Source organism: Adiantum capillus-veneris, chromosome 18 (assembly GCF_014529385.1).
Source record: "Adiantum capillus-veneris isolate H3 chromosome 18, ASM1452938v2, whole genome shotgun sequence".
NCBI lineage: Eukaryota > Viridiplantae > Streptophyta > Polypodiopsida > Polypodiales > Pteridaceae > Adiantum > Adiantum capillus-veneris.
The window spans coordinates 120,001,102-120,016,454 of NC_140948.1; the positions used below are offsets into that span (position 1 = coordinate 120,001,102).

The following is a 15,353-nucleotide window of genomic DNA, read 5'->3' on the forward strand; positions in this document are numbered from 1 at the left end:
GGACAGTTGTTCTTACCATGCAATAGATGAATAGGTAGTAATTGCTATCAACTAATACATGTCCTCAAATTAACTTTGTAGGTGTGCTCATTTGTCTGCAAGAGAAAAGACTACAAATCTCCAAACAACAGACCACTAAAAAGCTCCCCCAATATCCTCGCGCAAATACATGTCTCGCATAAGTTTATGAGAACATTAACAAATGAGGAGTCTCAAAAGGTTAGATCCATCCACATAGCCAACAACTGCTTATATACACAAACCTCATGTAAAGACTGTGTTCCATAGGTTCACTGCATCATCAATGGAACTAGCCCACAAGCAAAAGGGAACAAGAAGGTAGCCTTCATAAGGTGAGGCTATATTTTCAAGGCAAAATAAATACAGCTATGAGTGAACAAGCACCGACTTTTTTCCTTATTTGAAGACAAGTAACCTTTCGAAAATGTAATCTCAGCATAAAATGCCATTTCCTGGAACCCTCCACACTTCAAGAGCACACATCTACAACAAGTTACCGCATCTTTCGAGCAAAAGCCAGTATATAAACATTCTTCTTCTGGATTGCGCCTGCTTGGGGTCATGATGGTAGCGGACATGCAGAGAGAGGTTGTATCATTTAAAGGAACAGTGAAGGTGAGCTTCAGAACTCACTACACAAAGGCTTTTGAAGCAACCCCAATGTCTTCTGGCCTCATGGGCATTGAACTTGTCGTAGCATCCGAAGTAGAGACAACTTTAGAAATATCCCTGGGCACATCAAAATCATCTTGGCCACATCGCTGCTGAGGGTGAGCCAGCAAACAGCACATCTGTTTGAAGAGAATCCTTGTGAAACCAGAGCCACTCTCATAAATGTAACCTTCACCCAGGCTCACTCTCTCTAGTGCTTCCACTAAAGCATCATAAACCTGCTGTGGGCAATTTTCCTGTGTCGGCTTGTCATGCAGGTAGAGGGCATCAAATGTGAAAGAAACTTTACTCTGATGCCAATCGGTGGGGTATGCAGGTACTACATCTGAACGGCAATATATCAAAATCTGTTTGACATGCGCACGCATTATAATGGTTCAGTCTGAAACTAGAAAACCAAAACCAGTCTTAAACTAGAGTACTTTGTCCGTGATTGCTAAGCAATAATGCTCAGGAAAAGAAACATACCACTCTCAAAATCCGGCCCTGTGCTTGCGATTTCCTTCCCAATGAGGCTGCTGTTTGGAACAAAGAAGATAGATCACACCGAGGAAATGAGCCACTAGAACAAAGGGCGCGCACAGAGCTATTGATCAATTCAATATCATTGGTAAAATTGTGTTGAAACTGTGGGGAAAAAAAAAAGAGCCCAAATTATCCACCTGTGCTGAATTGAACTATATAAACAAGAAAATCCACTTCCAGCCCATGTGCTAAATACGGCTCGTAAATCCACTTCCAGCCCATGTGCTAAATACGGCTCGTGTGCGCGTGCCCAAAGCATGTGTGCTTGTTTATTGTGCTCTCTCTCTCTACACCACAGGTCCAGCGTGATCCTGCCTCTTGGCCTACACCTTGCTTGCGCATCGCCGCCTCTTCCAATCATCTAGTCAAGCTCACAAGAGAGAGAGGGTCAAAGGGGGTTTGGCAGATGCATGGGACTTGCAAGCTCGCTGGCAAGCAAACATTGCATTGCGTCGCTTCTTTTATGCAGAGGACATCCCTCATTGGAAATTGAGGAGTCCTTACGTTTTGGACGTGGTGAAGGCAATTCAGCATGCAGGTCCTTATGTGCCTCCACCTTACCATACATTTTTTTTTTTCCGAGAAAAAGATCCTTCTATTAGTTAATGAAACTGCCCGTAGGGCTACAACCACCTCTACTAGAGAGGGCTACAACAATCATAAGGGGAGACTCTCCCAATGAAAAGGACGACATATGTACAATGAGGGCAAAACGAGATGGGAGGAGGGAAAAGCCACACAAGTGGATGGTAGTGCTATCTGAGCACACCCCGGAAGTCTCTCGAACTGTCCCCTGAGAGTATGGATCAGCTCCAGCCAAAAATCTCGAACAGTCTCCGCTGGTGGCACAAGGCGAGCCTCAAAGATGCAGAAGCAGCGGGCCCACCAGATGAACCAGAGTGTCAGGCCACAGATGAGCTCCCGACACACCTCTCTCTCACTGCACCACTCCTGTGGGATAAGCTCTGTAGCAGGCTGGAGTGTAGGTCGGCCCCCTTGTATCACTATCATCCTGCTGGTTCAAACTGTAATGCAGGGCCCGTGAGAGTGGACCAAGCAGCTGCCCCCCAAGTGTACTGCCGTGCTGAGAAAAGAGCTGGCATCAGCCGAAGGACCCGAAGCCAAACCTACTGTGCCATAGGGCAGTCCCATAGACGGTGACATTGACTCTCCAAAGGATGGTCACAAGCTGCACATGCTGCCGAAAGGCCACTATGTACTAGCCAGCTTCCCACTGTTGTAGCTCTATGTGCAACCAGCCACTTGAACAACGTGACTCGTCGCGGCTGTCTGGCGTTCCACAACCTCGCCCAAAAAGCTGACAAGAACTCAGCTGTGAGACCCTCCTCCTGCCAATGAGGTGTTGTGGCACGACGAGCTCTCTCCGTGCTGCCAGTATGTGACGTCCCAGTTGAACAGTGTACTCTAAGAAAGGGACCCCTGGATGGTTGACTGAGGAGAAAAGGTCCCTCCAAAACCACTCTTGAGGATTCCATTGCACTCATGCCAGTGGACAGCTCTCCCAAGCCCACAACCTCCAATGGCCTTTCTCAAGAGCTGCTAGGTCAGGATCTATGACACAAGTCCTCCCACAGATGTACACAACTCGGATCCTTTGAAAACAACACTCTGCAACCTATGGAGCCTCTACTGAGACTCTGTGTAAACGACCCTCGCCCTATAGCTCAAAAAACATGGAGGGTACAGTCTCTGAACAAGCCCGAACTACGATGAGGACCTCTAGTCGCGTGAAGGCCCCAATCCATCTGGGCGTGGCTGACTCGAGAGGTGTAAGCCACTCAGCTGGTACTACCTCTGTGATGTCCTGACACATGCTCTTCACCCCTCTCATGCCCTGTAGCTGGATGTTCTGAGGCTCCTCTGACAAACCTGAGAACTGTAGCCAGTCACCTAAAGTGCATGCTGGACCCTCTACCATGGGACCCCAAGAAACATGAGGCCTACTACCAACCAAGTGGCCTCTTTGAGTGCTGACCATGGGGTTCCAAACAAGGGGCTGTCTTCGGCGCTCCTCCATGCAAGTGGGATGGTGCTGCTCCAGGCCTCTTGCCAGCTGCTCCAAGAGCGAAGCATGCTCACAGCAAAACGATCCTCCGGTCTCCTGCTCAGGCCAACTCTGCGCATCTCTGTGAAAATCCATCTGATGGAAGGTCTCCAAGGGCCTCCTGCCTGAGGCACTCTAGCTCTCATAAGCCGTTGAAGCAAAAACTCCTTCTAGGGCTCCTCCCCTGGAAGCAGTCCTCTGACAACAAACTTCCCACGAAGGGCTGTGCTCTGCTGTGCTGGGTCTATGATCCCCCAACCCCCTTGAGAACAAGGTAGAGTGATGACCTGCCAGGCCACTTTGGCCCAGGTGAGTGTTGCATCCTGACCAAAGGAAGTTCTTGATCAGCCTCTCTACCTAGCTGATGCAGGAGCTCGAAAAGATCCAACAAGATGTAATGTACCATATAATAGCCAAGAACACCTGGTTGGCCACTACAACTCTGCCTGCTAAAGAAGTCGTGCCGAGCTCCAATGTAACAGCTTCCTCCTGATGGACAGGAGGAGGGGAGCAATTTGCTACTTAGGAGACAAGTCCAAGCCAACCTGACAACCCAATTATCAAACTGCAATCCCTGGGGGGATCCATCTAAAACCCTCACCTGGTAGCCAATCAGGCGTAGGAGCATTGCCAACCGAGAAAGCCACTGTCTTCCTCCAGTTGATCAGTGCGCCTGATGCACAACAAAACATCTCAAGAGCCTGCTCACACCTGTGTAGGTTGGCCTCCTGGCCCTCCGAGTACAAAGTTGAGTCGTCTGCAAACTCACCATCCAGTAGCTCATCGCCCCGAATAGGGAGCGCTAAGCCACGTAGACCAACCTGTTGTGAAACCAAAAACTTGCTCATCGCCTCAGCATAGAACAGAAAGAGGAAGGGGGCAAGAGGGCAGCCCTGTCTGACCAAACGTGTCAGCATAAAACGGTCTCCTCTATCTCCTACCAAAAGCACCTGACTGTGTGCACGTCTATAGAAAGCTGACACACGTCTGATCCAAGCATATGAGAAGCCCATCCTGCGTAGGGTGCCCTCCAAAAAGTCCCAGTCAACTCTATCGTAGGCCTTCTCAAAATCGAGAAGAAGTATCACTAGATCCTCACCACGGAGGCGCACGAGGGCAGATGCCTCCCAAAAAGTAAAGATGTTGTCAAGGATACTGCGCTCCTTGACAAAACCTGGGTCCCATGTATAATGCTCTCTAAAAGTCGTTGAATCCTCAAACTCGGAGCCTTGGCAAGAATTTTGTAGGCTGAGTTGAGGATGGTGCTGGGCCGCCATTGCCGAACCTCATCTAAGGAGCCACCCTCCTTGGGAATGAGGTGGATCAAGCCCTCACTCATGCTGTCAGGCATCTCTTCTGTGTGTAAGATGTACTAAAATGCGTTGCAGAGGTCTGAGCCAAGGAAGTCCCGGTGGGAGTCAAACCATCCTCACCGGGACAGCTACCACGGGAAAGTGCTCTGAGGGCCGCGTGGAGCTCCTCTAGCTGAAGAGGCAGCTCAAGCCTCTTGCGCATCTCCTCAATCACAAGACAAGGCATCTATGCCCAAACCTGCTCTCTGCATGCATCCCGACGCTCTGACTGAGGCTCTATTGACAACATGTCACGGTAAAAGTCAGTAGCAACTGCACGCATGTCCTCTAGCTCTGAAGCAACTGACCCGTCGGGCCTCCTCAACTGGTTGACACTGGTGTGCGCATGCCGAGGTCCCACTGTCTCGAAGAACGGGCCCATCACTTTGTCACCCACCTGGGTCCACTGAGATGCCTATCGATGGAAAGCAAACTCATGACGCCTCTCCTCTGTGCTGACAGGCTCCTGTCGAGCCTGTTGCAACTGCTCCTCCAACCAGGGAAGGCCCGAGTGCTGCTCCTGCATCCTCTGCAAGGAAGCAACGCCCCGTCGGAGACGCTACTTATCCTCTCTCGTTGCAGCCAAGACGGGCCGTAGACTCCTGAAGAAAGAACCGACTAAGCTGAGAAAGTCCAGAGGCCACTCTATCAACAGGAGAGTTCTGCGTGTCCAAGTTCTCTGTCCAACGAGCCACCACTCACTCTCTGAGCTCAGAGTCCAGCAAGATCCTCTCAGCGATGCGTAGCATCGTGCTCCCCCTCCTCTGTCTATCTGTCATTGTGAGGATCACTAGTGCATGGTCTGAAAAAGATGTCCCAGCCAATATGCAAACTGTCCCACCCAAGTCACAGATGCGATCACTAGCGTAGAAGCGATCTATCCGAGATAGATTCACTTCTCCCACTCTGCGGTCCGAACGAGAGAAGGCCAGGCTGTCTGGGGGCCTCACAAAGCCAAAGTGCTGCCAAACATCTGAAACCCTCAAAGTCATACATAGCCTCTCCTAAACTGCCAACTCAGCTCCATGCACAGTAGCATGGGTACCTCCAATCCTGTCAGAGGAGTCCTCCAACATGTTGAAGTCACCCCCAATGCACCATTGCTCTGCCTGCGGCAGAGACTCTACAATGTGAGACCAAAACTCTACACGTGCACTCGCCACATTGGGTGCATAGATGTTCAGGAAGCCCAAGAGACAACCATGAACCTGCATAGTAATCCACGGAGCCCTGCCAGGCACAATAATCCTCTGTCCACAATGGCCTGCTGCCAAGAGTCCGCAATAGTCATACATACCCCTTCCTGGATACCACCAGGTCCAAATACAGCTGACCAAAATATCTCATATCGCCCACGCAAAAGCTGACCACATCGTCTAATGCGGCTCTCACACAGATGATGCTCCTCTAGCATAAGAAGATCGATCTCTCCTCCCACACGGCATCGCTGAAGCTCCTGACGTAATCGGCCCCTCTGGCGCTGAAACTTGGGCCCACCTAATCCCTACATGTTCCATGAGACGATCCTCATGGAGAGCGAGAGAGAACTAATGTTGCAGCAGCAGCTAACCGTGCTATCTTCGAGGCTGGCTTGGATGGGGAATAATCCGCATCCGAGCGTCCCCGAGATAGGCGTGACTGCAAAGAATGTCTAGCCTAGGCCCAAGAAGAACGACCCGTGCGCAGGGCAACCTCCTCTCTCCAGGAGTCCTTATGTATGTGTACATAGCATGGCGGGCTCTCCGTGTCAGCAAAGAAGTGTACCACAATGTGTCTACATCTTGCCGAGTCTGGAGGTGTCACTGAGAACTTGGCCAACGGCCACAGAGTTTGAACCAAGTTTATAACCCCTAGGTCTCCCATGTGGTGAGAGAACTCGAGGGCCTGTGTCTGCAGCCACTCCAACACTGAGTCCAAAGTCCACTCAAGCTGGTCCCTGCCACATAGGGGAAAAGACAAGCCAACCGTTGAGTCCAGGGCCTCTATCCCTCTAGCTGCAAGGAACAGTACATGAACTCTGAAGCAAGCTGCCTCAAGGTCTGGTGAAGGGTCGCCGAGAAAACGTGTGAAGTCATAGGCAAAGAAGTTCCACCGACGACAAATATCGAAACTCGTCAGTCCACGAGGACCTACTGCAAAGGGAGACGTCTGCACCAGAAGGGGGGTTCGCAAGAAAGGTTGCCCCTCTCTCACCAAGCGACTCGTGGCAAAAGCGCTACCAAGAGATCTCCTAGCAACCGAGGATGGTCTTGCCCCTTGGGTCGGCTACGGGGTAGAAGCGGGAGAAGTGGAAGCAGGGGGGGGAGGGACTGTCGGAGGTGAGGCTGAGATGGAGGGTGGAGCTGGGACCTTGTCCTGCTGAAGAGGGTCGAAACGGTTCCCTGTGGGAACCCACTACTGCAGGCTTGAAGCCTGGGGACCACTCTGAGTGCCACACTGGCGTGGTGGCCCTTGTCGACGCCGACCACGAACTTGCTGCCAACCCTCCTCCGCCTGCTTACCCTGTGACTTGTCTGGTGTTGCTGGCCAGCCCTTGGAGGCTGGGACTGAGCCTGAAATGAAGGTCAGGGTCTCCTCCATGGACAGGCCTTCGCAAGATGGCCCATTTGACGACAAATAAAACACTGATTCGGGAGGCCCGAATACTCCACGCTCTGACGAAACCAACTGCCACTCACCCGAGGTAGTAGGATGACCTTCGGGAGAGTGCGTGTCCCGAACTAGAACACGTATTGTGGGAATGCTGGCCACCTTGGCAGCTACAGAGGCTGCCCTGTGAGGTGTCTCCAAGATAGTCCCAATCTCTGAGCCTATCCTAGAAAGGAGCGGAAGGTACTCCCTCCTCAGGCCGGGAAAGCAGACTTAGATGGAAAGGTCTGCCTCCTCGACAAGAACGTCGGTAGCTGGGTTGAAACCATGGCGCCACTGTCGAAAGTGTGCCCGAATTGCTCGGATGGCCAGGGGGCTCATCGCAATGACCTTGGACGCTTTGCATCAATCAAGTTGCACAAGGAAGTTGGTGGAGTAGCCAATTACAAAACAAGTCTCTAAAAAGTTGTAGAGGAAGAGACCAAAAACGAGCGTCAAATAGCTCATTCGTGACACTTACCACTTCAATAGAGAAACCCAACGTAGCAGCTCACAAGATGGGGACCACCACTGAAGAGGAACGCACTCACCAAAAGGAGAAAAAGCTGCCAAGGTAAAGAAACAGCAACAAATCCAAGTCAAAATTTCTCTCGAACAAGAGGGAGGACACAGTCTCAAGCAAACAAAAGCTGCAAAATGATCTACTCTTTCAATACAAGCACGTAATATCTGACGTAGTAATTGGAGAGATCCTAGCCCATTCACCACCACCACTCGGGCAGGACAAACTTTCCAGGAGAGATGCACGTCTGAGAGACATGTTCCATTGCTCGGCTTTAAGGAACCAAGGTACCCTCTCACACAGGTTCTAACAGAGACACTACAGGATGCAACAGCATGGGCCTTCCCCCATAGCCAACCTTTAGAGAGACCTCGTTTTGGGAAGATGCCCCAGGACAGTTGGTATGATGAGGAGTGTAGAGAGACGAGAGTCAGACTACACAGGGAGGTACACATGGGCTGATGAGCGCGCGGCGGTGTGTGCAAGTGAAAGAGCACGCGAGGAAGTGCAGTGTGTGTGTGCAGACAGGGGAGGCGAAGGCCAGCAGGAGAGGAAGCGCTAGCAGAAGAGAGAGAGCTCACGTTTATGGGGAAAACTCAATAAGTGTGTTTTGGGTTTTCCCACTTTTATTATAAGTGACATTTAAAAAATGTGTCCAGGTTCAAAGTATAAAAATGTACAAAAAGGGGTTATTTAGGCCTTTAACCCAACAACCTCCCACTTAAAGGCATAAATGGTGCCTTTAAGCTACGTGACTCCAACCATCTCTATGCATAGATAATGTTGTGCTTTGGGTAAGCACTTAGTGAGAGCATCGGCTGGATTTTGTGATGTATGGACCTTAACCAATGTAATAAGGCCATCCTCAAGCACTTCTCGTATGAAGTGATACCACACATCAATATGCTTTGTACGTGCATGAAACATGGCATTCTTTGCCAGACATATAGCACTCTGGCTATCACAACCAAGCATAGGTGCCTTGGCAGGCAAGCCAAACTCACTGTATAGGCGTGCCAACCAAATAGCTTCTTTGGAAGTCTTAGTGGCTGAAATATATTCAACCTCCGTCGTAGACAATGCAACAATCTTTTGCAATCTAGAACACCATGAAACAGCACCTCCCGCAAGAATAAATACATAGCCACTTGTGGATTTCCGTGTATCCACATCACCAGCCATGTCAAAGTCACAAAATCCCTTCAAGTCCATTGGTCCTTTACCATAGCAGAGGCATTTGTTTTTAGTCCCTTTCAAGTACCTCATAATGGACTTCACTCCATCCCAATGCAACCTGCCTGGATTAGCCATAAACCGGCTCACAACTCCCACTGCATGGGCTATGTCAGGCCTAGTAGCAACCATAGCATACATAAGTGAACCACAAGCTGAAGCATAAGGTACACTTTGCATGCCATTGGCTTCTTCCTTTGACTTGGGACAATCATCCTTGGAGATTTTGACATATGGTTGTAATGACACACCAAGAGGCTTTGCTTCAGCCATGTTAAATCTGTCCAGCACCTTTTCAATGTATTTTTCTTGCGACAAATACAATAGGCGCTTGTCTCTTTGCTGTGTAACACGCACTCCAAGTATATGTTCAACTGCCCCAAGGTCTTTCATTGAAAACACAGATTTCAGCTGCCCTTTAAGAGCATCTACAGTGCTTCTTTTCTTTGCAGCTATCAACATATCGTCTACATAGAGCACAAGAATGATAGGGCTACCATCCTCATCACGTTTGGTATACAAACAATGGTCTGCATGGCTTCTTTTATAACCATGTTTAAGCATGAAGCGATCAAACTTCTTGTACCACTGTCTACATGATTGTTTCAGCCCATACAAGCTTCTATTGAGCATACATACCAAATGTTCCTTGCCAGGGATAACAAAACCCTTGGGTTGCTTCATGTAAAGCTCTTCTTCCACATCACCATGCAAGAAAGCGGTATGTACATCCATTTGGTCCATTTCCAAGTCAAGAGCAGCCACTATGGCAAACAGTACACGCAAAGTGGTCATCTTCACATCAGGAGAGAACACTTCCTGAAAGTCTATGCCCTTGGTTTGAACATATCCCTTTGCCACAAGCCTTGCCTTATACTTGGGTTTTACATCAACAGTCTTGATTTTATACACCCATTTGTTAGGAATAGCCTTCCTTCCTTTGGGCAATTCAACCAAATCCCAAGTATGATTAGCATGCAAAGCTTTAATCTCTTCCTGCATAGCAAGCTCCCACTTGTCGCTGTGCTCACATGTCTTTGCCTCTTTATACGTAAGAGGCTCTCCCTCATCTGTCAACATAATGTAATGCAAAGAGGGTTCATATCGACTCACAGGCCGTCTTTGACCAATAGAACGCCTCACCCAACGATCCACATTATCCGGCAATGGGTTTACATTAGGTGGCACTACAAAATCATCAACAATGGACTGCTGTACATCATTTTCAGCACCATTTTCAGCATTGTTTCTTGGCTGCAAATGCCCTTCAGGAGCCTCAATTTGCTGTCCAACATCATCTGGCTCAAACACCACTGGATCATCTACATTTTCAGCCATTTGTGGTACATCCTGAGGGTCAAAAATAGGCCTGACAGGTGGCTGGTCATGCTGAAATTTCACCCTTTTATGGTCATGCTTTGAGGCACAATTGTTTTGAAGCAGCCTTGCCTCATTAAAAACAACATCCCGGCTACGTACAACCCTTTTGAGCTGAGGTAACCAAATCCTGTAACCCATTTCGCCTTCTTCACCATATCCCATGAAGAGGCCTTTAATGGACTTCACATCTAGTTTCCTCCTCAACTCAGGTCTAACATGCACAAAAGCTTCGCAACCAAAAATACGTAAGTGATCATATGAAGCAGGCTTGCCAGACCAAACCTCTTCAAGGATGTCACCTTTCAAAGACATGTGAGGGGATCGATTGCATATATGCACTGTAGTTTTCAAAGCTTCTCCCCAAAATCCATGAGAGAGATTAGCTGTGGACAACATGCATCTCACCCTCTCACAAAGTGTCCTATTGAATCTTTCAGCCACACCATTAGAAGAGGGGCTATATGGCACAGTAAGCTCCCTCTTAATGCTCAAATTTTCACAAAACTTGTTAAATTCAGCACTTGTGTACTCCCCCCTATTGTTTGTACGCAAGCATTTTAGCTTTCTACCAGTTTGGGTGGTCACAAATGCATGAAATCTCTTAAACGCAGCAAAGGCTTCATCCTTAGACTTAAGCAAATAAACCCAAATTTTTCTAGAATGATCATCAACAAAGGAGACAAAATAACATGCACCACCCATAGACTTAGTAGGCATGCTACATACATCGGAATGTACAAGATCAAGCACACAAGATTTACGAGAGACACCATAGTAATAAGAACATTTTACTTGCTTGCCATATTGACATTCATTACAAAAGTCAAGCTTTGTGCCTTTAGCATCAAGCTTGTTCAAAGTACAAAGCTTAGAAAGGCCCTTTTGGCTCATATGGCCAAGCCTCTTGTGCCACAACTCCATGTGAGAGTTAATTTCAGCCAATGCAATAAACTTGCCCAACACGGCCTTTCCATGCATGCAGTAAAGTGTCCCTTTCTTTGTGCCCTTTACAATCAGCCTTGAGCCTTCAGTCATTTTCCATGACCCTCTCAAACAAGATGTTGTAACCATGCATATCCATCTGACCAACAGAAAGCAGACTCTTCTTGATTCCCGGCACATATCGAACATCATGCAAGACAAGCTCATTTGTGCCATCTATGGAGAGATGCACAGTGCCCATACCCTCAATGGAACATGCATGATTGTTTCCAAGGTATACATGGCCACGCTTGCCTACATCAAAAGTAGAGAAACACTCCTTGATAGGAGTCACATAAAATGAAGCACCGGAATCAACAATCCAAGTCTGGGACAATGTATCATCGACAGTCAACAAAGCATCAATAAGATCACTCTTGGTGATCTGCATGTCCTGTGAATGAAATGAACATTTAGAGAGGCATCAAAGTCATAAGTATCATCATCTGACAAAGTGGCACACAAGATGTCCTCTACATCTGACAGCTCCTCAATCACGACACTAGAAGCCACATTGGCCTTCTCTTTGTCCTTTGAGCTATCCTGTGCATCTGCCTTGACTTCCTTCTTCTCTTTCTTTTTGTCTCCGCCGTTCTTTTTCCTTTCTGACTCAGCTTTATAGTACCTGCAATCGGGTTTCTTGTGACCTTTCCTGCCACATTGATAGCAAGTCACATCACCCTTGCCTTTGCTTGCATTTCCCCTTTCTTTACTCTTACTCTTACTCCTTTGTGCATAAGCATTCTTCTTTTCTGTCCTGCCTCTAACCATGTTGGCAGAGCTGCCTCCCTCTCCACTTGCTTTCCTCCTGATTTCTTCATTCAAGATAGAACCCCTAACACCATCAAAGGTCAAATTGGGATTATTGGACAACGAAACCACCAAAGTTTCCCATGACTCAGGTAAGGTCATAAGCAAGAATATAGCTTTCAGCTTATCATCAAAAGGGGGCAAGCCAGAATCCTGTAACTGCGACAAAGTACCTGCGAACAATGACAAGATCTCTGCCGCGCTCTTGGACTCATCTAGTTGCATGCCAACAAGTTTTCGCATCAAGTGCACCTGGTTGACAGGCGTTGTATTTTCATACATTCCCTTTAACTTCTCCCACACATCAAAAGCAGTCGTGAGACCTTTCACATCAATGACGATCTCATCTGTCATGGCCATTTTAATGTATGTAACGGCTGTCCTGTTCATGCTTCATCTATCATATTCTGTGGCTTCACCTGTTCAAGTGTCCCTTCGCAATCCTTAAGAAATAGGATTCCTTGAATCATGTCTTTCCAAAGATCAAAACCTGTACCATCGAACCTCCTAATCTCGAAGAGGTTCTTCACATCCGAAGAAGATGAGGCCATAGTTGCACGAAATAAAAGGGATAATACGCTGAATTTTCGGACAAAATGCGCAAAAATCGGAGTATAGCCTCACAGAGATGTGCACTACAACTCCAAATGGTCATAGGAGCAATTTGGGGCAAAATAGGACGATTTGGGTACAAAATTCAATTTCTGAAATTTATGCGCAGGAAATTTCAGCGAGCGAATTTGTGCTCGAAAACAACAAATTTAGTTGTTTTTAGCCTCAACAGACATACATAAGGCTAATACACAGTCTTTTGAAGCATGTAAGCTCAAAAGCCCCAATTTGTAGCATCAAAATTGCATGAAATTGAGCCACAAATGGTCATACATCGACAAAATTTGTCAAATGTGCGTAGATTGCATCAATTTGCACTTTCCCCAATGTAATCGCACCATAAAAACACTTGCAAAAACTTGCGTAAATCTGAAATTTGCTTAAAACACCTGTTTTAGGGCTTGTTTTTCGGCAATTTCAAGGTTTTCGTGTAGCGGAGACTTAGCAAAAGTATTCCCACACCTTAATACATCATTTGCAAAACCTGTATTTTGCTGTCATAACCTGTAATTTCCTGTTTTTGACCTAATTTCAGCCTGTTTTAGGTCAATTTTGGTTGCCGGGAGCTCTCTAGTGTCCGAGGACGAGTCCTTTGGCGACGAAATTGCAAAATCTCGCGTGAAAGTTGACCTTCTTGGCTGAAATTCAGCGTTTGCAGGTTTGAAGGCAAACCCTAATCGGGCTCTGATACCAATTGATGAGCGTGCGACGGTGTGTGCAAGTGACAGAGCACGCGAGGAAGTACAGTGTGTGTGCAGAGAGAGGAGGCGAAGGCCAGCAGGAGAGGAAGCGCTAGCAGAAGAGAGAGAGCTCATGTTTTTGGGGAAAACTCAATAAGTAAGTTTTGGATTTTCCCACTTTTATTATAAGTGACCTTTAAAAAATGTGTCCAGGTTCGATATGAACCTAGGTTCGATATGAAGCTAAGTTCAATATGAACCTAGACAAAGTATAAAAATGTACAAAAAGGGGTTATTTAGGCCTTTAACCCAACATAGGCATCATCATTCAGAGATAGTCATGGATTACCTTTTGGCGCCTTGTGCGACGAAAGAAGAGAGCTGACCTAGCTCAATTGTGGAGAGATTTCTATCAGTTATTCTTGAGCGAGGACTCATGAGGGTTGGAGATTTTTTCATGAGCACTCTCCAACACCAGCTATTACATCTACAGACATATAGGGTGAGTATGCTACTTCTCTCTACATGGTCTCGGAACAGCACTCATTGTCAGATCCGCCAGAGGCATGCCCATGCACTTGCAGTTGCTTTATTGCTGAGATGGTAAAGAAGACTATTGATAAGATGAAGACTGGGTGAGAATATGATCATGATGGCTTGGTAGCTGAATATTTTATACATGCGAAGGATCTTTAGGCTAATCTTCTTGCATTGATATTTAATAGAGCTATATGTGAGGGTTTCCTTGATACTTGCAGCATTTCCCCAATTGTACCTATTTTCAAATATGGAGACCCTAGTTTGCCTAGGAATTACTGCACTATCATGAGAGAGGGCATCCGAGCGCCAGTCTTGGGAGGGGTTTCTGTTACAAGCTTGGACACTCCAAGCGAGAAATGAATTGCAACACACGAACAGAAACTTCAAAATCACTGAACTTTACTTAGAGAGAGAGAGAGAGAGAGAGAGAGAGAGAGAGAGAGAGAGAGAGAATCGAGACGGCACAGTGGAGTATCGCGCCCAGAAGCACTGGCCCTGAAGACTGGCGTCCTTTCATTATTTCTTTATTCTTGATCACTACAAAGTACAACTCTCGAGGGTCCTCTGCTCTCAAACTCTGCGTCCAGATGCTCTGCAGAGTGAGGCCCCAAGGGTCCTTATAAATATTACAAGGGATGCCCAAAAGCATAGCCGCATAGCCCCAAAAGCAATCAGTTCAAAAGCACTGAACCCCCAAAGCATCTGCTCCCAAAAGCTAGAGAAAATTGCGAAAATCCGTACAGCCTACCACGTGCACAGGCAGCACAAAACGTGGAAAATCCATACAACCCTGCCACGTCAACATCGGTACGATCTGCCTCGTCAACATCGGTACGATCTGCCACGTCAACATGTCAACGCGATTTACGGAAACCTCTTTCAAAGTGCAAGCTTCTGTCTTTTAGGGTTCCGGGCCCCTCGGCCAGTGCTCGTAAGTTCTTCAAGTTGGTCGGTTCAATTTCTCTTGTCCACTTGGCCATTTCTCTTCCAATTGGTCATGCCACGTCATCATTTTGTAACATTCCCCCCTCTTGAAAGAATTGCAATTGCCCTCGTTCTCGCTCTCGATTATGCCTACAAAAACAACCAAAGGAACTAACTCTATGTACTCATGCCATAGTTACCCAAAACAGGAAATTGGAATGAAGAACACGGAACAGCAACATGCATGAAATGCCATTCCCTGTTTCGGGATACTCACATCTGAAACATGGAACGGGGATCCAGATGGGAAATTGGGATAGGAACAGGGAACGGAGACCTCAAAACGACCATTCCCTGTAACTATGACTCATGCACCAGACTGCCCCAATCCAAAACTTCTACAAAGA

The 15,353-nt window shown here is 47.4% G+C and overlaps 1 protein-coding gene across 1 annotated transcript in view; it reads right to left on the minus strand.

Moving 5' to 3' along the window:
• Window positions 1-235: 235 nt before the first annotated feature.
• LOC147436302 (BRISC/BRCA1-A complex protein) overlaps window positions 236-15,353 on the minus strand; it is a 36,813-nt gene continuing 21,695 nt past the window's right edge. Inside the window, exons 2-3 of the mRNA XM_086489235.1 lie at window positions 1,162-1,320; window positions 236-1,040 (exon numbers count right to left, since the gene is read on the minus strand). Of these exons, the coding sequence (XP_086345361.1) occupies window positions 654-1,040; window positions 1,162-1,320 (546 nt within the window). The 3' untranslated portion in view covers window positions 236-653. The remainder of the gene's footprint in view (window positions 1,041-1,161; window positions 1,321-15,353) is intronic.